Genomic DNA, 24,247 nt, shown 5'->3' with positions numbered 1-24,247 from the left:
AGAATAAAACAGTGTTCATACGTCAATGGTGGTAGCTAATGTAAACATGGCCAGGCTGTAAACAATGAGGCAAGAGAATGGGAAGAAGTTCAGAGCTGTAACCATGGGACGAGGTGTGAGATTATATGTCAGTGTAGATGGGACAAAGTAAAATAGTGAAATAATGAAAATACAAAAAATCACATCTAAATACAACTGACTTTTCCCCTCGTCAAGCAAATGCAATAATTAAACTATATATATCTTGTTCTACTTAATTGCATTTCAGCTTCTGATAAAAATAAATCAATATATTTAAAACTAATACATAACTACAAGTAAAATTCTTATCAATTATTTATACATTTTGACTAGAATTCCAATTCTTATCAATTTTAATAACTCTTTAGATTGTTATCTTAATATTTCTCAAAATGTAGTCCCTTTTAACTTAAATAATTTAATCTTATCTTCTGTTATCCCCAATTTTTCCTTCAAATCTAGTTTAATTTTATTGTATTCCAACATTTTTTCAGTGTAGTATCTTTTCATATTTTCTCCTTCACTTTAAAGGTTCTACCTGCCCACAGATGATATTACAAGCAGTTGAAAAAATCTTGTCTAAAGTTCAGTTTTTGTAATTTTGCCTTTATTGTTCACTTTCATTTTATTCATGCAATCAGTCTACCCCCTTCCATCAAAAAAAGAAGTCACTAGTTTATTTTAAACCTTCCAAAGTTCTTAGTTCCTATATCACAGTCTAATCAATATTTTTCTTGTAAGGCAAGCCATCCTTAGAGTAACAAGATATCTATTTAATTTTAACATACAGTAGAGTCTCACTTATCCAACATAAACGGGCCGGCAGAACGTTGGATAAGCAAATATGTTGGATAATAAGGAGGGATTAAGGAAAAGCCTATTAAACATCACATTAGGTTATGATTTTACAAATTAAGCACCAAAACATCATGCTTTACAACAAATTTGACAGAAAATGTAGTTCAATGTCGTATGGAATTCTTTGTTTTTACTAATTCTTATTAAAATATGAAACATGACAATTGTCTGAATGGTTGGAATTGGGCTGAATGGCCCTTGTAGTCCCTTTCCTGCCCCATGATTCTAAAAGGATTGAAAATATAATAATAATAATAATAATAATAATAATACAAGTTCATGCACTACCATCTTCAGGCCCTCCAAATCTAGGAAGGAGCCCGGCTGGCATATCAGCCAAAGCTGGTATCAAGCACTCCTGACCATCACATCTATCTGGCCTGACATTTGGAGAGACGGCTCCAAGAACACTCCCAAGCTGTGACCACATTCTTTCAGGGGGAATGTAGCCTCATTCAGGATTGGTTGATACACCTCTATCCCCAGATTAGGACTCTTGATCACATGCACCTCTGTTTTGTCTGGATTCATTTTCAATATGTTTTTCCTTGTCCAGCCCATTACCTCCTCAAGACATTCATTCAGATATGAAGGAAATGGGAAGTATCAAAAGTTGTCTTATAAGTCTTTCAGAGTATCCAATCATGTCTGTTTCTAAAAAAAAATTATATTTATTAATTTGTAAAGCAATATAAGCAGTATATTTGTAAAGACAATAGTTTGTCCCACATATGTCCTGGTCAGCTCTGACAATGATGATGAGGGATTGCTGGAAGGACCAGTGTTGGAGTTGGAGACCAGCAGCTTTCAGCAGCCCTCCAGCCTAGCTTACAGAAGAAGAGCTTTCAGTAGTAACTACAACTTCCCAGCAGAAGGAACAAGCAGCACATCAGGGCAGTCTAATGAAGTGTTAAATGCACCGTCCCTTTTAGAATACAGACGAGAGCATGCTGCAACCCACGGGTCTGCTCAATTAGCAGAGAAATGGGTACTAGAGAGGCAATATCTGTCTAGCGCTAAAGGATTCTCAGATTTTCAGTCTTGCCAAAGGAGACAATGTCTTTGTTTCATGATGTGGATTATCAGCTTTATTGATTCAAGCAGGGCCGGCCCTAGGTAATTTTCAAGTGTAATCAAACAGAATTTTGCCCCCCCCCCAACCAATCACTGAAAAATAAAAGCGTTGGATAAGCGAAAATGTTGGATAATGAGGGATTAAGGAAAAGCCTAAATAAAGAACAACACTCTGAAAACAGGGGAAATCCAGACAGGAAACAATCAGGGCCAGCTAACACCTCCCAACCAAGGATGCCCCCAGGGAGGAAACAGCCAGGCTTTGAATCTGCAAGGCCATTAAATGCTAATCAAGCTGGCCAATTACAACATTCACACTAGCCTCAAACAGACAAGAAATCTTTCTCCCACCCTGGACTTTCCACAGATATATAAACCCCACTTACCTAGCTTCCAACAGACCTCAGAACCTCTGAGGATGCCTGCCATAGATGTACATGAAACATCAGAAGAGAATGCTTCTGGAACATGGCCAGGCAGCCTGGAGACCTGGCCTCGAGGGCAAAGGCCAGAACAGGCTGCAGCCATGGCCGCGGAGGCCTCTTACCTGCTGGGTCTCTGGCAACCCATCCCAAGGCAGGGGGCGGGACCGAGGCGTAAACCGGCGGCGGCCCTGCCGAGGGGAGGAACAGCGAGATGAGCGGCCGCTTGCGCCATGCGGCTGCTTGACCCCACCCCGTATCCTTCGAGGATACGGGGTGGGGCCAAGTGGCTGCATGGCACATGTGCAGTGGTCAGAGAGGGTGCCCCACCCATCTCGCTGTTTGGACCGCCTCTGATGGATGGGCAAGATGGGCGGGACGCCCTCTCCTACCACTGTGCATGTGTCATGCGGCTGATTGGCCCGTCCCATATCCTTGAAGGATACGGGGCAGGGCCAAGCGGCCACCCATCTCGTTGTTCCTCCCCTCGGTGGGGCCGGCGCCAGTTTACTGCGCGGTCCCACCGCCTTCCAAGAGATATCATTATGTATGTATCTGCATACACCGGAGCCCCCGGTGACACATCAGGTTAAACTGCTGAGCTGCTGAACTTGCTGACCGAAAGGTTGGCGGTCCAAATCCGGAGAGCAGGGTGAGCTCCCACTGTTAGTCTCAGCTTCTACCAACATAGCAGTTTGAAAACATGAACTTTATGAGTAGATCAATAGGTACTACTCTGGCGGGAAGGTAACGGCACTGCATGCAGTCATGCTGGCCACATGACCTTGGAGGTGTCAGCTAGGTGCCAATCACCTCTTCACTCCAGCTGATGTCACTCTAGGAAAGAAACAACTGGCAGGACCTAGGTCACGCTCAAAGACTGCTACAACAAGAATGGGAAAGGATAGCGAGTGCCATCTCATGTCTCTTGGCTGCCAGAGCCCAGCAAATATGGGATGGCCAGATAAATAGTTGCAGTCCAACTGTTTACATGGGCTCAAATTCAAGGCTTTGACTTCATTAACAGCTTTCATGTGATTAAACCAGATCAACTCAATATGTAGTTTGGCCGCTACAGGTTTGGGCGCCCTTTGCATTATGGTCAATGTAGATGTGCCCTTTGTGGCAACCTTTGAAGTATTTAAAGAGTGTGATCATATCTCCTCTCAATCTTTTCTTCACCAGGCAGAACATACACAGCATGATAGAAGACTACAGTGTCAACCATACTTACTTAGTTAGATTAAACCCAAGGATCCAAAACACTTTACTTATCCTGTGTGATGAAGTCCTGAGTGCCAAAGATAGCACGTTATTGATAGTTTTTTGACAAGTAAATCAGCATGCAAAAAGGACAAAAATAATAAGGGGGACCCCTGCAAAAACAAGCAATACTCACTATTTTACAAATATATCTTTTAAAATTAATTCGCATAGTGAGGAAACATGAGGAGTTTTGCATTTTGAAAAGGCTTCACTCAAATATTTTCAATTTGTCTTTTAAGATGGTCTGCAGTAAGGCAAATATGAACAAGGGAAGACCAGAATGAGGGCCTTCAAAGCACCGATTAATATACTGGGTGAGTTATCAACATGATGTTGAAGTTTTAAAACATTTGTATAACTAGAATCATAGAGATGAGAGTGAGGGTAGTGTAGCTACAATGAATTTAAAACAGGTGTTTTATAGATGTCTATAAATGAGAGTTGAATTTGGTCTTCTCTATTCCCCATTCCATTGAGAAAACACATATGAGATAATGGTTTTCTCAGATATAATTCCATGCTTTAAGCCTTAAGGCTAACCAAAAGAATGCACAATTAGGAAAACCTAAGTACATGCTACATTCTTACTCTGTTTTATGCATGTGTGTGTGTTTGAACTACTCCACACACAAAAATGGAAGTGTTATTTTCTTTGTGCCCTCTGTTATATACCTATGTTAGCTTATTCATCAATGGGTTTTTATTCTCACGTATGCCTCTCCTATAATACATATTTATTTGGAAGTTAATTAAGTCAGGTGTGTACAGCATCATAGCCCCAGACAGAGAGCATGATGTGACAAAAACATTAATGAGTAGGCAGAAGAAAGACATGATGATATCCCCATCATTCTCTTGACCCAATGATTCCTATCCTTTGGGCCTCCAGGTGTTTTGTACTTCAATTCCCAGAAATCCCAGCCAGCTTACCAGCTGTTAGGAAATGTGGGAGCTGAAGACCAAAACACCTGGAGGCCCAAAAGTTTGGAACCACTGTCTTAACCCTACAGGCAGACAGGCCAGCTTGCCTGTGTTGGATGTTGTAGATGTAAATAAATAAAAGCTTTACCATGGCTTCTGAACCAAAGTTTACCCTGCAGTGTAATAACGTGCCACTCAGGTCTGTGAAATAAGTAGCAGTAATTTTACTTCAGTTCAATAGGTCAAACAGAGCAACAATATATACAGTAGTCTCTCTGGCTTCTTACAGAGAACAGAAGGAATAAACAGTCCTTTTATAACAGCCTTAAATGAGCAGGCTTCAGAGAGTTGGCAGCCATTAATACCCTAGCTGTTACCTCTTTGCTCTGTGAGGTAGAAGTGCCAGCTCAAACCGTTTCTCTCAGCAGCAAGCCAGAGATAGCAGCCAATCAGAATGTTGGCTCCTGGCATGCTTAGCCAATCAGCTGCTGACACATGTCTTTCCAGTCAACCCATTACATCATGGTGCCTTTTACAAATCCCCCCAGTATGGCCTTTTGGGTTCCCCAAAAAAAAGGAAACCAAGAAGAGGCTGGCAAGACGGCACTGCCTCTTTTTCGAAGTGTTTCACACCATGCAAAGCTTTAAATGTCCCACATTTTTTGGGGTGAAGTATTATTATCCTCTTGGCAATCCAGAAACTGAGGTCAGGCAGCAAAGGCAACTGGAAAAACTGCAGAATTTTTGAGCGTCTTAAAAAGAATTGAAGGAGTGTTGAAACAAATGCATAGAACACATACACACATATTCATGACAGCAGCAATCATCATCAGCACATCTGTAATTGTAGACATGCTAGACTGGAATCAGCTTGCAGATTTGCACAACTTGTGACTCCAACTCTAGCCAACTCCAGCCAATTTGTCCAATGGTCAGGAATTCCGAGAGCTAAAGTCCAAAACACCTGGAGGGCCATAGATTGTGCAAGCCTGGCTTAGAGATGATTTTGACTCCTTAAAATAAAAATGACTTCTGGCCTTTGCCTACCAGATTTTTGGTTGCTGTTTTTTGTTTAGTTTTTTTTGGAAGGAGCAAGATTGATACACTGTCTTTGAAAATAGAATGATCATTGAAGGATCAGTGTGGTTGATTAGACTCAGAACAGCAGATATGGCAAACTGTTGCAGTATTCTCCAAGAAATGCTATAGATGATGCTACTATGGAGTATATGTGCAATATTATTGTAAATCAGGTCCCCGGCTCCCTCCAAACCTGGATCCACACTAGTACATCTTGTGGCCTGGAATGATCAGGTGATGGATCAGCATCATTAGTTTTCAAAACTAGTCTTATGTTTTTTGATCTGTCCCTTCTGTTGGATGTTGGTGTTGGATAAAACAGATAAAGTTTTGATCCAAAATAGAATTACAAATAGGTTACAAAATGAACAAACATGACAGTAGCTTTTTAATTAAAAACTTTTTCTTTCACAAGTGTTAGGTTTAGATTGGCTGCATAGATTAAATATGCACAGCTTTATATATCAGTGAAACAACAACACTTCTGAAGATAAAACATTGATATAAGAGGCACCTTCTCAGGAAAGATATTCCATGTAGGATTCAGGAAGATGTATCTGTTAAGACTGCGGGTACCACCCAGTTTTCCAACATTCAACTTTTCAAATAAGAGTAAAATTGTTTCTTAATTATGCATGGAAAGAAATTTGTCTGCTTCAGTGTGTGCATGTGTGTAAAAAACACACGCATATATAGTAGGGGTGTGCAAAATGGCAGAAATCTGTTTCAGTTCAAATTTTTGATGCCACCCTGTTTTGTTTGGAGAAATTCAGAGGGGGGCGTTTCGATTTGAAATTCAAAATCTGTAGTTTTGTTATTGTTTTGGCAAGATTCAGTCCATTAGGGCCAATAGGGAAACTTTTTAGTTATCAGGATGAAACTTGCCACACTTACAGGTCACACTTACAACTGTCAGCCTGCCAAGTTTCAGAATGTTTTAGTTATCCACTGATTTTTAGGATGCCACAGTAGGTTAAACTGCTGAGCTACTGAACTTGCTGACCGAAAGGTCGGCGATTCAAATCCAGGGAGCGGAGTGAGCTCCCGCTATTAGTCCCAGCTTCTGCTAACCAGGCAAGCCAGATGTGAGTAGATCAATAGGCACCGCTCCAGCAGGAAGGTAAGGGTGCTCCATGCAGTCATGCCAGCCACATGACCTTGGAGGTGTCTACGGACAATGCCAGCTCTTCGGCTTATAAATGGAAATGAGCACCAACCCACAGAGTCGAACATGACTAGACTTAATGTCAGAAGAAAACCTTTACCTAACTACTAAAGTTTATACAAATAAAATTTCTATAAATAAAATTTATTTTAAAAAAACCCCAAAGGAACTCCTGAATTTCTCCACAACAACAGAATATGAGTAGGACATCATTCCTGCAATGTTTCAGAAAGATCCAGTCATCCACTGACTTTTAGGAAAATTTTAAAGTTTACAAAAATAAAATTTCTTTTTAAAAAACCAAAAGAGGTATCCCCTTGAAGTTCTCCACAGTGACAGAACATGATTAGGACATCATTCCTGCAAAGTTTCAGAAAGATCCAGTCCAGTCATCCACCGATTTTTAGGGAATTTTTCCAATTTAAGCACTCTCAGCCTCAGAGGATTGAAAAAAAATTAAATTCTTTTTGAATGAAACCTGCCACACTTGTAGGCCACATTTATGACTGTGAGCCTGCCCTGTTTCAGAATGTTTGGGTAATCCATTGATTTATAGGAAATTTTTAATTTTATATATATATATATATATATATATTTCATCTATTTATATATTATATATTACACATATAGATATATATTGTAGTAGCTACTTTGTGTGAGCGGGGACACTATTTACAATTGCGTGGTGTTGCACCTCTTATTCCCTCACTGTTTGAAGGAAGGACGACAAACAATATAGACAGACAGGCAAGCTGAGAGGAGGACTATGGAAAGGTAACATCTCATGCCAAATCAAGAATTTTTTAAAGCGACATTATCATTATTAATACCTTTCTTTTTCTGTTTGGCTGACAAGGGGGGAAAAAACAGCATGCAGCTGCCCTTGTCGATCACGCCTCCTCCCACTCTGGGGCAATGGAGTATGTTACAATAAAAATGGTCCAAATCAACAAACTTCTCTTAAAGTTTCAGGGCCTTACGTTTTAATTTGTTAATGCCTTTTCTTATTTTATTTCAGCAGTTCGTATCTCTGAATTGCTGAAATATTCTGAAATCCAAAATTACGTCCAGAATTTTGCACCCCCCTAATATATATAGGTGTCCTGTGACATATTTCAAACTCATTTATTTTAGCTTAAGTTTTTATGAGCGTCACTTTTTCAGGTGGTATGAGGAGTCATTGAAAGTTCTGTATGCATCACTCCACCCCTTCAAAGTTTTGTCCGGTCAATGTTGGTTGCAACTGACAACTTTTCCTCTTTCTTTTGTGAGAAGAGAAAAATCCCTACAGCACAGCTTGTATTTACAGAAAAGAGGTTAACATTCCAGACCTACATTAGTGGTTAGTTCCAACTCAAGTAGACTCATGGAATCAGGATTTAAGCCAAAGAGTCTCTATTTGAGATTAGCTACCATATTAACTTCTGAGGATTACCAAAGATTGAATGGCATAGTATAGGGTAGGCAACTGCCAGTGATTGGAGGGAGGAGGGTAACTCCGATCATCTGCAGGACCTTGAGGGCCACTCCCAGATGCATGTTCCCATCTTCAGATTTTTTTTTGAAAAAATGCATAACTAATAATAACAACAATAGCACTTTATATTCCGCCCTTCTCCCTAAGGGGACTCAGAGTGGATTACAGCATATAAGCAGGCAGGCAAACATTCAATGCCTTGTTACAGTGACAAACAATGAGACACAATTACACAGACAAAGGCAAAGACTTTCCCTTTCATTTCCGGCTCTGGAGGAGGTGCTCATCTCTAACTCTGGGGGAGGTGTTCTTCTCCGTTTCCAAGCTGAAGAGCCTGTGTTGTCTGTAGACACCTCCTGGTTGTGTGGACGACACGACTGCTCAGATTGTCTTTTTGCCTTTTCCTGCCGGAGTGGTACCTATTTAGCTACTTACATTTGCATATTTTCAAACTGTTAGGTTGGCAGGAACTAGAGCTAACAGTGGGAGCTCACCCCATCTCGTGGATTTGAACTACCAACCTTCAGGTCAGCAATTCAGCAGCACGAGGGATTAACCCATTGTGCCACCATGCTCCATAACTAAAACACTTTACAGCCCATTTTTTAGATTTTGGGTCTATTTTAGATACCCTGAATTGACATCCATCTTACTTCCTAGCCAAATAAAGGTTTCTTCTATACTTAAAATACACCACTAGCTACAATATGTATTATTATTATTATTATTATTATTATTATTATTATTATTATTATTAAATTATAAGCCCCCTCTCAATAAAAATGGGGGACTAAGAGGACCTTAAAAGATTCATAATGGCTTTGGGATCACATTTGCAACTCAGAGACTCACTTTCCTCATTCATAGTATACTGTATTCCTTCAATGTTAAGATTTTTCCCCCTAAATAAACATCTCTAAAAATGGGGCACATCTTAAAATCGTAGGTGTTTCTTATGTATTTTTGTTGGTGGTAGTGGTACTGAAATTAGGGTGTGTTTTACAATCAATGGTGTCTTTCTTACAATTGAAGAAATCTGGTAATCCAATAAATAAGATGTGTTCTTATTTTTCTCCTTTACTTAGAAAATATCACAGTGATATGAAACTGGTGGGCAATGGTAATTAAACAGAAAGGGTTAATTTGCAAGTGTATTCTCTGTTGACAATAATAATATTTTCTATATTTTCAATTTGCAGAGCAGAAAGTCCCAGTTTCCATAAGGCAAATGAATACAAAACTGCACATTCTAGAAGAGAAATTCATCCAAAGATGTTGCAAATGGATAAAAAACAGTAACCAAAAGAAATCACCTACCTGTTTTATAAATGAAATTATTAGTGTGATTATTTTATTTTTGAATCATATGAAAAATGCAGGAGAATAGAAAACAGTCAGATGGACAAAGTGACTCCTCCAGCATTGGGAGTCTGCTCGATGACACAGACCGAGAGGTTTGTAGTCTCACAGATCGAGCCTTCAGAAGTCTGTGCGTGGCTGAGCTTGAAACATCGTACACAGAATCTGATCCAGCGGTGCCATCCAACATCGCCCACCAATTATCTAGCAAATTGTTACAAGGTCCACATAATGAGAAAACTGTGTCTCGCAATAAATTGTCAAAAGTTGAGGAGCATTCAACATTCCAGCAGTTTCCCAAAAACTCTCAAGAAAATAAAAAGGCTTCTACAAACACAAGGAAAAAAGTGAGTTTACCAGTGTCTGGCCCGTGCAATTATAAACATACCTCAAAAGTGTCCTCTCTGATAAAAACATTTGATAAAGCTGAAGATGAAGCCTCATTAGCACTCGCTGAACATCCAGATAAAAATAGTTTGAAAAAGTGTCCATTAATTCTTGGACGCAATATCACTTTCTTGGGCGGCAAAACAATTCTCAATATTCAAAAGGAACTCTCTGAATTTTCTGACACATCCCAAGACATGGCAAATGGAAGTGACCGAGATGAGTTGCAAAAGAGACATAGTAAAATGGATCTCATCTGTCAAGGTCCATATAGTTTTCATTTTTCTCAGGCAGATGCCTCTAAGTCTAAAATCTCCACTGTCTCTAAAGTGGCACTGAAAAACAGAACAGGCAGAGCAAAAGAACCAGCAAGGAAAGGCAGGTTTCTCCACAGTGAAAACAGTGCATTTGAATCATGGAAAGCTCATCACAAAAGCCTGTCTGAAATTAAGCCCAAACAACACAATCTTACATTTGAAGGAACACCTTTCCTTAACGAATCTTGTATTTTTAAAATAAATGTATCTCCCACTGATACCACAGCTTCTGGGATTCTAGAACAAGATTTCTCAGATGCTCTTTCAGAAAAATCTGAAGCCTCTTTCTCTTCAACAGCTCTACCCCAGACATCTTTGCCTATATGTGAAGACACTGTTTCACAGATCTTGTTGCCCCAAGTTTCCACTCTGCCAGCAGTTGTATGCAAGATTCCTACACCACCGTCCCGCACATCTGAAGATCCTTTTACACCAACACTTACCTCCCAGATTGATGTTTTACCAGTACCACTACCCAAGGTTCCTATTTCACCTTCTCTGTCCCAGACCTCTGTTCCACCAGTAATGGCACCCTGTGGCACTGATTCACAAATACCGGTGTCACATGCTACTTCTGTACCAGAGAAGGGTAACAATTCAGAACTGGAAAAGATTTGTCCACCCTGGAGAAAGCAAAAGCTTATCCTTGGGAAAATAGAACCAGTTCAGGATATTACATGTGATATACCCAAAAGAAAGGATTCATTATATGGAAAGATATCTGATCTCACTCTTTTGACTGAAGCAGCTGCATCCAAGTCACCCATATCTGTGTCTATCCCCTCCAGTACTTCTTTCAACATCTCAAAACTTTTAACTCCAGTTATACCTCAAGAGAAAAATGAAGTAGAAAGCCAGTTGTTACCTGTAACTCTTCCCATATCGGACACTAGAAGAATAAAAGAAATTGAGGGGGAAAACATTTATTGTTCTCAGAATGATTATAAATCTAAAGCATCACGATTATTATTCAACTTAAAAGACATCCGAAAGCGTGTGAAAAGTACGTACAGTCCCTCTCCTCTGCTAAGAGCCCTTGAAGAAGATGAAAAGATTAAAGAACAACACAACATAAAATCAAGTGTTACAGCAATCGGTGTGGTACAAGAAGACAGTCAAAAATTAATAGATGATAGTGATAAAAATCACCTTTCTGAACAAATGGACAATACCATGGAAAACAGCATTGCTGCTGGTGTAAATGAAAATTATGTGACTGCAGCTGCATCCAAATCAAAGACAGATTCTTTGAATTACCAAAATAGGGATAATTTAAGGCAACGTACTTCAGCAGATATAGGGGACTTTAAGATGGTTTCTGCAATGGCACTGCCCCCAGTTAAACACAGGCAATATTCTCCTTCATCCACTTGTTCATTTGGAGATGTAACTGAGCAGCATGTGAACAGTCTTTGTTTGCAAGACTCTAAAAAAGAAAAAGGTGTGCTATGTCACGGTTCTGATGTGGGATCTCAAGCATCCCCAAATCAATTTTTTACAGCGGAAGAAAATATTGTTAACACTGACAGTCAGGCCTTTCCACTAACTGGGAATGAACAGAAAGGCAAAAGAAGCACCAGCTCTTCTGAGCAATCTTTCATATCCATAACAGACCAACCATTTAATGAGACAAATAGTTCTTTATTGGAGCTCTTTCAGAAAGCATGTCTTCAAGAAAGCCAAAGAAAGAAGTCTGACACTGGTGTGGAGGAAATGCCAAATTGTAAAGAAATGGAGACAGAAAGGAGGAAAGAATTACATGACTACCTTAGCAATGACAAATCTAATGTCCATTGGAAGTGTGAAAGGAAAAAAGCGCAAAGTGAAAATGGAAATGAAGTGCAAGAAAGGATGGTGAAGGAGAAGAAAGACAGATGGAAAACCACAGATTCCGTATCAGAAAGCAAGTCAGAAGAGCCACTGACACCAGTTTTGCCAAATTCATTCAAGCCCAATTTATTCATGATCAAAGACAACACATTCAAGTCACCACCTGTGATAAAAACAATCAAATTGCCTCTGCACAGGTTTTTTTCCTGTCAAGAGCCCATTGCTAGTAGTTATAGTGAGACTGAAAAACATTATGGGCCGATGCAAACGATAATAAATACTGAAGAGGTGGGCTTGTCTTGTTCCAGAATGAGAAGTCAGCAGAAAGCAGAGGACACTGGGAAAGAGAGCAACCCAACAACAGAATCTACTCTTACAGAAGGACTAGAAGGTATCACATCACTGGTGAAAGATGATGATGATGATAGAGGAGTTAATAATACATCAGTGTTATCTGGCAAAAATTTGAAAAGCAGTGAAAAATTGGTCAAAGAAAAAGTCAGAACTGCAGAACTGAAGCTCAATCCTACTAGTCAGCCAAACCTTACTATTGAAAGTGAACTAGCAAAAAACAAGCAATCTTCTCCTACAAAAGAAAAGACACATTTTAAGAATCACCTAATTCCTAAACGCAGAGGTGGCTCTTGTGTGAAAAAAATCATCAGTCAGGAGACAAAATCTCCTATTGTTTCAGAGAACCCAACATCATTTCCTGCTCTCAGTGATACTATTGAAGACATAACAGCTGCAACAGGCAGCCTGTCAAATTGTACACAGATAAATCCAAGGTCAGACAGCGTGGTGTCATATTCTCTCACAAGTCCTTTGGCAGGTTCAGGGGCAGTTTTCAATGTATCAGAGGCTGAAAAAATAACAAATACTTCTTTGCAACACAAAGAAACAGAGAGTAGAGATCAGTCTTTGACCACAGAAACATTTAATCCAGTCCAGAGAAGTCAACACTCGGAAGATGCTCGCAATTCTCCGGTAACAAATGGAAAACTGCAGCTGATGGGACAAATGGCAAAGACAGCAGCCAAACCTCCAGCTGTACCACCAAAAACAGAAAAAGCATTGCGAAGAGCAAAGAAACTAGCAAACAAGAGGAAGAAAGCAGTCTCACAACCAAAAAGGCTTCAAGACGAACCTACACCTCCCTGTGAAGACACTGCACACTTGTCGCTTGTTCAGTCTCCACTTTCTCCCAGGTCTCTTCTGACTCCCTCAGAATCTAACCTGGAAAACCAGTCTGCCATATCATTTAGTCCCACACCTTCTTTACCTGCAACCCAACGTAAACTCCTTCAGGACCCGGACTCAGGAGAATATTTTATAATAGATTTACCAGTTCAATTGAAGACATTTTATGATCCAGAAAGTGGCAAATATATTCAGCTGTCAATTCCTTCTTCAAAAAGGAACTTGTCTCAAACACCCACTTCAGAGATCCTCTCTTCTCCTCATGCCTTGTACCCCAGCGCTCTCCCGCTCAGAGTTTCATCTGTTCCAGTTCTGGCATCTCCATCTCAGCTTTCTGAAACTACTTCATCTTTACAAGGAACACTTTTGAAGTCAGCTTCAGAATGGCAACTAGGAGACCAGTGTCCAGACAATCCACCCTGTGATACTCACAGTCATGAAACTGACGGGTCACAGTATAACTGTGAAAAAGACACAAGTCTCTCAGCTAATGCCGACATCATTTCAGTGGGTGCAATTGAAGATTTTGTTGTTGAAGGTATATTGTGAGAATATAAGGTGTTAACCATTATATTGTGTGTGTGTGCATGTGTGTGTATCCATATATCAATATATATCCTGCCAATGTTAGGGTGACTTGGAGGTCTCTCATTCATAGGGTCAACGTATGTTGAAGTCAACTTGATAGCAGTTAACAATTATATACAGGTTATGTCCTGAAAGTGCATGCACACATTCATTAATACAACTGGCTGGATCTTTGTGGAATTCGTATTAAAAAGAAATCTTATCTACTATCTCTTAAGAAATTTGTGGATGGTATTAACCCCAAATTAACATAAAGGGAGGACAGTCTGAGTGACAGTGTGATGCATAATTGAAAGTAATGTGGAAGAAATTTCTCCTTGGGGAAAACAAAATACAGGGATTTCATTACATATAGACTGAAAACCAGCCATTGGATCAAATACAGTAGAGTCTCACTTATCCAACATTCACTTATCCAACATTCTGGATTTTCCAACGCCTTTTTCTAGTCAATGATTTCAAAACATTGTGATATTTTGGTGCTAAATTCATAAATACAGTAATTACTACATAGCATTACTGTGTATTGAACTGCTTTTTCTGTCAAATTTGTTGTATAACATGATGTTTTGGTGCTTAATTTGTAAAATCATAACCTAATTTGATGTTTAATAGGCTTTTCCTTAATTCCTCCTTATTATCCAACATATTCACTTATCCAACGTTCTGCTGGCCCGTTTATGTTGGATAAGTGAGACTCTACTGTATATGAATGAGGTCCCTTTTCTGTTTTTTTTAAAAAATTATTATTTTTAAAAAGGTAGATTTTACATGGGATATTCACTGCAAAAATATATTAGTCTTGATATGAAAAAGGCCCATTATAGTTGTATGGTGTATATACAATTCATATATACAATTCACACCTCATGGCACCTTCAGGTTAGCAAATTAAGTGAGTAGATAGATGAGATTTCCTGACTATTTTTCATTGCAGCTTGTAAACTTCATTTTTCTATATTCTGCTGAGATATTAATCATCATAGTCCAACCAGAAAATGTGATATCAGTCCTAAATTTCATTTTCAAATAAAGCAAGATTTTAATCTTCATAGTAGTAGAGCTACAATTGAAAATATATTTTTTTCCAAAAAAAAATCACCCAAAAGACCCAGTATTACTTAGTTCTAGAGTTTTGTGTTTTCTAAAGTTACCTTACCGTCAGATCTCTGGTGTGATATGCCTAAAATTTCTCAAATGCTGCCAGTTATTGGTATTGTTGCATCTTCACCACAGTATCACTAAATTAAAAAATAATGAAAATTATGGGAAAACTTGTAAATGCACAAAACAAACATATAAATTAAACTAAGGTGTGCTAAGTCTGAAGAATCCTAATTATACGCCAATTTATAATATTTTAAATTTTGCTTTTTGATATTGTTTTCTGAACATCATGGTTATTAAGACTGTCAACAAATTAGTCCTTTTTCTAGTACAAGAATAAGCATTAGTTCATGTTTAACAATTGTGTGGAATATCCTGTACTGACTACAAAGAATGCTGCAAATCTCCAATTCATCAAGTACTGTTGCATGCAGAGCACTTTTTTTTCTAGAAAACAGTTATGGTAAATGATCTCCTTATACAAGTCACCCAACTGTCCTAGTTGGTTATCTTCAGATATTCATTGGATTCATGACCCAAAACAACCCTACCTGAGCCACACTTCATAGAAGAACATGAAGAGCAAAATGTTTGGACACCACATTGCAGTCCAACCTTACAAGGTAAATTTTTGAGATAAATCCAAAGTAAAGTGTGAGGGGAAGCCTTCAATTTCCCACAAAACAAATAACAATAGTTGTAAGCAACTGTTGCTGTGCATGATGGAAATGGGGCTGTATTTGCCCCTTATAACAACACAAAACTTCATGTTGTCATTCTGAAGGAGGCTAAACAGAAAATAAGGATGGCACGCAGGCCTGCAACAACTTGTGGCCTTCCAGGTGTTTTGGACTCCAGTTCCCAAAATTCCTGACCACTGGACAAGTTGGCTATCACTTCTGGGAGTTGGAAGCCCGAACACCTAGAAAGCCACAGGTTGCACAGGTCATTTTTAAGGGCTCCTTCATTTAAAAACAACCCACCTGTGTTTTGAAAAGTAGAGGTGAGAAAGGTTAGGCAAGAATTCTTTCCAAGAATAGTTGGTTTTCTATGTACAGTGTGCTCCCTATATCCAAGGGATCTGTGCCCACAGATTCAACCATCTATGGTTTGAAAATATTTAAAAACAACGCCCACCCCCCCCCCAACAAAACCCAAAGCAAACTATGATTTTGCCATTTTATATAAGGGACAGCAATGTATATAATGGGACTTGAGCATCCCTGGATTGGTATTAACAGAAGGTCCTAGAATCAAATTCCAGCAGATACTAAGGGCCCACTATATAAGGTATGTTTTCATATGGCAGAACATTCTCATGCACATTCCACATCTACTTTCTGTATCACCATGATCCAATTACCACAGGGATAGAAAGTTAGGTGAAATCTTCTGAACAGGGGCACAGATAGCAAAACAAACACACAGGTGTTAACAGGTGTTAACCCTTCCGTGTGCTTTTATATATAGCTGGAGTTACACTTAAAAATGCACCTGCTCTGACTTATTTATAAATTCAGTTTAAGAGCAAACCTACAGAACCTATCTTGTTCATAACTTGGGGACTGTCTGTATAATAGAAAAGCACTTGTCATATAACCTGATTCTCGACCATTTCTTTTCCTACAGTCACAGTGGTAAGGAAAGAGGGCTATAAAACAAACAACTGACATTTCTCTGCTAAATTTCTGCAGTGAGTAGTTTCTGTGAACCACATGGCTCTCCATTTGCTCCTACATTGTTTTAGAAGATGTGTGTTCTCAAGAGCCAAATCCAGCCCACCATGTTATTTTCTGTGGCTATCAAGATGGACTACCACATCTGTATAATCATTAGACATCATGACTAGAGCTGATGGAAGTTGTGATACAGTAACATCTGGAAGGCTGCAGTTTGTTCGGTTTAATCAGGAAAGTGCCGTTTGTGGATATGATGTTTGACTTTTAAATGTCCTTTAACCTTTCCCCAACCTCAGAAGTGCTGTTGGATTACAATTCCCAGTCCACGTGGCAGATAATTAAAAAATCATAAGATTTGTTGTTCATTAACACCTGGGGACCTAAATGAAGTAAAAGCTAAAGAGCACCTATCGCTATGTTAAAAAATAATAATTGGTTCTCTGTATCCATGGATCTTCTGCTCATTGATTCAATGGCCCTTCGAAAGCAGCCATAAGTCTGATGTGGTCCTCAATGAAAATGAGTTTGACACCCCTGTTTTAGAACAAGGATGGCCAGTGTTCAGTCATGTTTTGTGTGAGGGGGGAATGGCATAAAACTTTCAGACCAGCTGCTGTTCCGTGATAGAGCAAAAATAAGTATCGTCATGGATCTATTGGATTTTACATGGGATCTTATAATGCCTAAATTGCTATGTTCAAACACTGAATGTAAAGTTGGAGTGATAAAATAATGGGCAAATAAGAGAGGGCTCTGGAGCCAGATATTTTCTCCATTTTCATCAAACAAGTAGGCTTTTTTTTTAAAAAGCATAGTGAGGTTACTGCATTTAGCAGAGCAACATTATATATAAACCAAGTACTGTATGTACTCGATACTAATGCTCACCCTTTTTGACTAAGTCACCTTCCCAAAAATATGGTGTGTATTAGATTCGTATAATATGGTAAATACTTTTTTTAGGTTTGAGGGTTTAGAAAATTGAGGTGTGCATTAGATTCGATGGTGCATTAGACTCGAGTAAATACGGGTATTATCTCATCTATCTCATTCTGCCCTTCAACACTTTCCACTTCTAATTTCACCCATTAAGCCGAAGCATTGTGATTCAATTGCCATAGCTGGAATGCTGAAATTATCACTAACCCACCCGAATTATATTACAAATAATTTCTCTTGCCATCTGTAATATATTTGTCAATTAATTATAAATTTATAAATTAATTATAAATTATGAATTTCAGAGAATTTGGTAGAGCATTGTTGAGCATTGAGGAATATTTTGCAACAGATATGGTAATTTTGAAAGTATATGCATTTTCAGTGCTGCAATCTTCCTTAACATTGATAATTTAAAATCTGATCTTTTATTAAACTTTTGCTTCAGTTGGCCAAAAAATGTAGATAATTTATCCTAATTATCTGATTTCAGTCTTTTGTTAAGATAATACCCAGATACTTGGAGTCTGAATGTCTAATTTATACTCCTGTTTGTTGTTGAAATTTTTGATCAGATTGAGGTAAAATAATTTAGATTTTTTTAAAGATTAATTGTAAAACAAGAGTATTTTTGAAATCTCATTAGGTTGATTGCAGTGCAGATATAGAATGTGTCAGATTTTTTAGTAATAAATAGACATCATCTGCAAATAAATTATGTACATGTGTATGTTTTTTGATATCTACTCCAGTTATCATTTGTTTGATCTGATCAAGTTTGCTAGTAGTTCAATAGCCAATGCAAAATGAGGGGGGAGGGGAGGGGGCAGAGGAATGTAGTAATTCCCTTCCCATTATCAATTCCTTTAACAAACCTCTCTTATTGTTTTAAACATTTTTCCTTTAAAAATCAAGCTGTGCAGAGTTGGGGGAAGAGTGATTATTCTCCTTCTAAAGTGTCCCTTAATTAACAAAAAACAACCATTACGGTCTTTTAAGACATCACCTGCAATGAAGGAACAGGAGCATGAAATGCACTGGAAAGTGAGCACACTTTAAAGTTAATTGCACATTCTTTCACAGATATGTTAAATGAGCAAGATGTGCCTTAAGGATACTGGAGAAGGTGTCCCTGCACACCTGAGCTGGAGGAGCAGGCATCCAAAGCAGGGATAAAGTCAGGAAATGAAGCTTTAAATCATGTATCTCACCACCAAATTATGAGTTACCAATGAAATGTAATATAAACAAAGAAATCGTTATAATGTCAGTTTCTTTATTTTAAAAAAAGACACCTAAGTATTGTATTATGGATCCTATGGTATTATGCTGCAATTGAGAATAATGGGGAAGATGACTGGGGATGCATGAGAGGGCAGAAAGAGAGAGGGAGAGAGAAGAGATTCTTTGAAGAGCTGTATTAGTAGAATTTGAAATGGTGTTGATCTTAGCTGTAAAGGGGACATTACCTCAACAATTGCAAGTTTAATTTCATTTTTCTAAGTTATGAGTATCTCTGGTGATTGATTGCTTGACGCTAGAGATGTGTGCGGTACTTGTTCCTTTTATTTCATTTGTGTTTCTGTTTCGAACTGTCAATTCGGATGGCACGAAACGGAAAGTCCCCCCCCCTTCCCGGAACAAAAACCAACTCGAAACGAAAGGCAGGCGGGAGCCAGTATTGGCTCCAAACCTGCTTTTTGGATTAATTGGCTGCAGGCCCTGCAAGGCCCGGGTGCGTAGGCCCAAAGTCTGCACCTGTAGGCCCAAAGCTCCTTATTCTACAATCAGCTGCAGCAGACCCAGCGAGGCCCAGGTGCACTGCGTAGGCCCAAAGCCTGCACCCATATGCCCAGGTGCCCGGACCTATGGGTGCAGGCTTTGGGCCTACGCACCAGGGCCTCGCAGGGCCTGCAGCCGAGTGCCAAATGAGGAGCACTTCTTACTCTGCAATCAGCTGCAGCAGGCCCAGCGAGGCCCAGATGCACTGCATAGGCCCAAAGCCTACACCCATAGGCCTGGGTGCTTTGGGTCGAAAGAAAACAGATCTTTCAGCCTGGAAGACAAAACAGAACAAATGTCTGACCTTCCGATTTTGGGAGGTCAGATGAAAAAGGAACAGGGCCCTACTGAAAGCCGGGAGACGAAACGGGACAAGGTAAATCCCGAATGCACACCACTACTTCACAGTAATTTTGTATCAATCTTTATTATCAGAGACTTTTTTTGCTGCAGCTAGTCTTTTATTGTTATCATATGCCATCTTGTATTCACTTGAATTGTTGTCCTGATGGCAGCTGTCAATCCATTCTTAATTCTCCCCTCGATGGATTGTCACCTTGCCGTGGTGAGGGGGCTTGCGTGTTCCGATGAACCTGAGGGCACAACCATGGGAGTCACGCACTCCTAGGAGGGGCCACAGGGGAGGGTCCAGGCCAAGCACAATCCGAAGACCCAAAGACCTCAATGGCGGAGCAGGAGTAGGATAACATGGTACATGTTACAACGGCTGTGAAGGCGGAAGAAGGCTGCAACAAACTGAGAAGCCACTCTCGTGTTAATCACACCACTGCTGGAACCTCACTCTATGAAGACTGTGTGTTGACCGGCTGTGCACAGACCTCCACACATTAAAAAAAGTCACGCACAGGCGTCTTCCAAGAAAAATAAAAACAAACCAACAAAAGTCCCATGGTGATCAGCGAGTGGCAACAGGGGCAGGACTGTGAAATCTGGAAGCCCCTAGTCACAGACTGGCATGTGGGTGGTGGATATGGACTCAGTCGTTCTACCTCAAGATCTGAGGCAGTTGAGTAGTCCGGCAGCTGTATCCATGACTGAGCAGACCTTTTCAGGATCCACTCTGCTCACCCCACATGGGGAAGGGGCTAGAAAAGGTGCCCTAAACATAATCTGCCTCTCTTATCCCTGACTGGACTGCCGCGTCCAGAGGGGTCACCACTCTGCGGCCAAAAAAGAGAAATGAACTTTGGAACATGGCAGATCAAGAATAGGTCTCTTCAGCCACCTAAGAATTCACCCACAGGACCCCACGGCTGGAAGACCATCATCCTCAAACTACGAGGGATCGCCTAAATAAGTAAGTAAAGTAAAGTAAGAAATTCTCCAAGAAGAATTTCAACAGGTTGTTTTCTTGAAGGTGTTCTACTGTCCTTTTAATTTCCAGCTTAAAAATCCGCATTGCAAAATAATTTTTTGTGTGTTTTTTTTCTTATAAATTGAATGTCTGAATTATCATCTCCAACATCATAGGGATTTAGTTTAAAGAGCTCTTGATCAGATTTCACATGTCTAACAGAGGCCCCTTCTACGCTGCCCTATATCTCAGGATCTGATCCCAGATTATCTTCTTCAAACAGGATTATGAGTATCTGCTGCCAGATAATCTGTTGTTAAGCAGATAATCTGGGATCAGATCCTGGGATATAGGGGCAGTGTGGAAGGGGCCAAATACAGTCTTCACAGTCTTTGTGAAGTGCAGCTCATCTCGAGATATTAGTACTGTCTAAGAAGTGGAGACCATATTCCAAGAACCCTTTCCTGTTGACACCACCTGCATAGCCAATCATTATCTTGCAATAGCTTTCTGTTCTTGTATAATTCCATCTCTCACTGATAGAATTGGCAAAAATGCCACCTACACAGCTAAACCTTGCACTTTTCTGCATAAGACGTCATAATATGAGATCATCACTTTGAAGTGTTCTTTGCAGGAATCAGGAAGCTTTCCCAAATGTTTAGGTGACTAGTGGAGTGGCACAGAGTTTGTTTGTGGGCCCAATACTGTTCAACATCTTTATTAATGACTTGGATGAAGGTTCAGAAGGTATGCTTATCAAGTTTGCAGATGACACCATATTGGGAGGGATAGCTAATACTACAGAAAACAGGATCAGAATTCAAAATGAACTTCACCTATTAGAGAGCTGGGACAAAACTAGCAAAATGAATTTCGACATGAAGAAATGTAGGACACTTTATTTAGGCAGAAAAAAATGAAATGTACAGATGCAGTATGGCTCGACAACAGTACATGTAAAAAAGATCTTGAACATTAGCCGACAGTGTGATGAAGCAGCTAAAAAGGTCAATGGGATTTTGGGCTGCATCAAAAGGAGTAGTGTCTAGACTGAGGTAAGTCATGGTGCCCCTCTATTCTGCTTTGCTCACCTGGAATCAGACTGTGTCCAATTCTGGGCACCACAGTTCAAGAAAGGTATTGTCAAGCTAGAATGTGTCCAGAGGGTGACATAAATGATCAAATGTCTGGAGATCATACCCTATGACAGTGATGGCGAACTTATGACACGCGTGTCAGCACTAACACGCCTAGCCATTTTTGCTGACATGCGGCCACATGCCAAGAAGGACATTTCATCCTTGGCTCCTGCATGGCCAGGTGCTGTAGCCGAGGATGAAACATTTGCTGTAGTGGGCCTGGAACATAACCCCCACGATAAGTGAGGGAACACGATATTAAATATAGTTACAATTATACATTTTTGTTGATTAAACTATAAATATCGTGAAATTATGGGTTTTTTCTCGAAGTGACACACCACATGAGTTATGCTTGGTTTTTTGGCGAATTTTGAAACACCAAGCTCAAAAGGTTGCCCACCACTGCCCTATGAGAAGTGGCTTAAAGAGCTGAATATGTTTAGCTTGCAGAAGAGACAGTTGAGAGGATTTACATATTTGAATTGATGTTGTAAGGAAGAAGGAGCAGGCTTGTTTTCTGTTGCCCTGGAGACTAGGATTCGGAGCAATGGGTTCAAATTACAGGAAAGAAGATTCTACCTGAACAGTAGGAAGAACTTTCTGACCATAAGAGCTGTTCAGGACCCTCTGCCTCAGAGTGCTCCTTCTTTGGAGAATTTTAAACGGATACTGGATGGCCATCTGTTGGAGGTACTTTGATTGTGCTTTTCCTGCATGGCTGGGGGCTGGACTAGATGGCCCATGTGGTCTCTTTCAACTCTATTATTCTATTATTGTGTTTCCTCTTTCAGAAGATGCCACAATATTTGCCCGTTTCCAGTCTGTTGGGCCTTCTCCTGTTGTCCCTGAGCAATAGTCCCCAACCAGCAGAATTTCTTCATGTAGCTAGTGGTTTTATTAGTTCCTTCTGTGGTGTGCAATGTCTCATTGCCTGTTTGCCCATGTTCACTACTTTAGAAATATGTAGGAAGCAATAGCTTATTGGAACATTTCTGACTCCCTTCTGCTCCTGACAGTGACTGCCCTCCATGGTGTTTCCTCACTGTTACTGCCCTCTTCATTGTCCTTCACAATTTCAGTTGCTTCTTTAGGATCAATTCTCTCTGTTCTATCCAAAGTCCTCATGTTTTTTTGATGCATTAACGAATCTCAGCATGTAGCTACAATGCTTTGAGTGTCTCTTCCAAGAAAGCTATCAGTTTGCATTTGCTGTAAGTGTAGTTAGTAAGGTATTCCAGCAAGCCAAATATTGCACACGCATCCTTCTACTTCCATTCTTGCAGTTATTTTTCTTCTTCTTTTTAGATTGTAATAGCTTGCAGTGATATAACTGTGCCTTCTTCACTTCCAACAGTGAACATATAACGACAAAATTGATGATTATGGGAAAGCCCAAACTGAACTTTGAATTTCATAAAAATTATCTAACTCAGAAAAATACTGCACAGCATCCCACAGCTAGAAATGCTAAAGGAAAAGGGCACCAGGTGAAACTGGCCGTTCTTGAAGAGTTACAAAAAGCAGAATAATAAATAATTATATGGTATAAGAAAAATAAAAAAAAATCTAAAAAAACTGATGTAGCTCCACAGTAAACCCAGTGGAAGTGAAAAAACATATAAAAATAGGAGGAAGGAGTGCAGGAATAATGTGTGGGATGCTAAAGCTCAGAATGAGCTGAGGCAGGCCAGGAGCAACAAAAAGAATTTCTTAAAATATATTTGAATTTCAGGGTATAGGCTTGTTCAGTTCAGGAAATAAACTGCTCAAGCAATAGTAAAACTTTATTTAAGATAACCAAGTAGCAATTATACCACAGACATTTTCAGATCTAATGAATTTATAGGCAGCACAATTTAAATAGTGCTTTCTTCCCATTCGCCAAGGTGTTACTTTCATTACCCTTTTCATGGGCTTTATCCCCACCGGCCTATTAATCAAAACTTCTGCTAGCCCACCGCCTGTAACATTCTCCCATGAGAACAACCTTGAGACTGCCTTGAATTCCCACAACTGCCTTATAAATCTGCCAAAGATAAGCATTCTACATTATGAGAACATGTCCTCCCTTAAAGCAATATCACATGTATAAAAGCATAACCATATCCATCATCCAATATATATATGCACAGTTGTATAAACAAATAAATGAGTAGATGCACAAATAAAAAATTGAAGAACTGATAGAGATACACTATGGTATGCCTCATGAAAACATAGCAGAACTTAAGTTGCTGACAGGTGCATTTTACCTTCATTTGGATATCTACTCATGACATAGGCTGCTCAGCATATTTGGTAATGTGTGGTTGTAA

At 39.6% G+C, this 24,247-nt stretch overlaps 1 protein-coding gene across 5 annotated transcripts in view; it reads left to right on the top strand.

Moving 5' to 3' along the window:
• c3h10orf71 (chromosome 3 C10orf71 homolog) overlaps nt 1-18,408 on the top strand; it is a 48,719-nt gene extending 30,311 nt beyond the window's left edge. For 3 of the 5 annotated variants that reach the window (XM_016996244.2, XM_016996242.2, XM_016996243.2), the window contains 2 exons: nt 3,881-3,955; nt 9,484-18,408. In XM_016996244.2, coding sequence (XP_016851733.2) covers nt 9,658-13,926 — 4,269 coding nt within the window. In that variant the 5' untranslated portion in view covers nt 3,881-3,955; nt 9,484-9,657 and the 3' untranslated portion in view covers nt 13,927-18,408. The remainder of the gene's footprint in view (nt 1-3,880; nt 3,956-9,483) is intronic. The other 2 variants (XR_010004539.1, XM_016996245.2) reach the window with 2 other exon arrangements.
• The last annotated feature ends 5,839 nt before the right edge of the window (nt 18,409-24,247 follow it).

Source organism: Anolis carolinensis, chromosome 3, assembly GCF_035594765.1.
Source record: "Anolis carolinensis isolate JA03-04 chromosome 3, rAnoCar3.1.pri, whole genome shotgun sequence".
NCBI classification, from domain to species: domain Eukaryota; kingdom Metazoa; phylum Chordata; class Lepidosauria; order Squamata; family Dactyloidae; genus Anolis; species Anolis carolinensis.
This window is presented reverse-complemented; position numbering and strand designations above follow the sequence as displayed.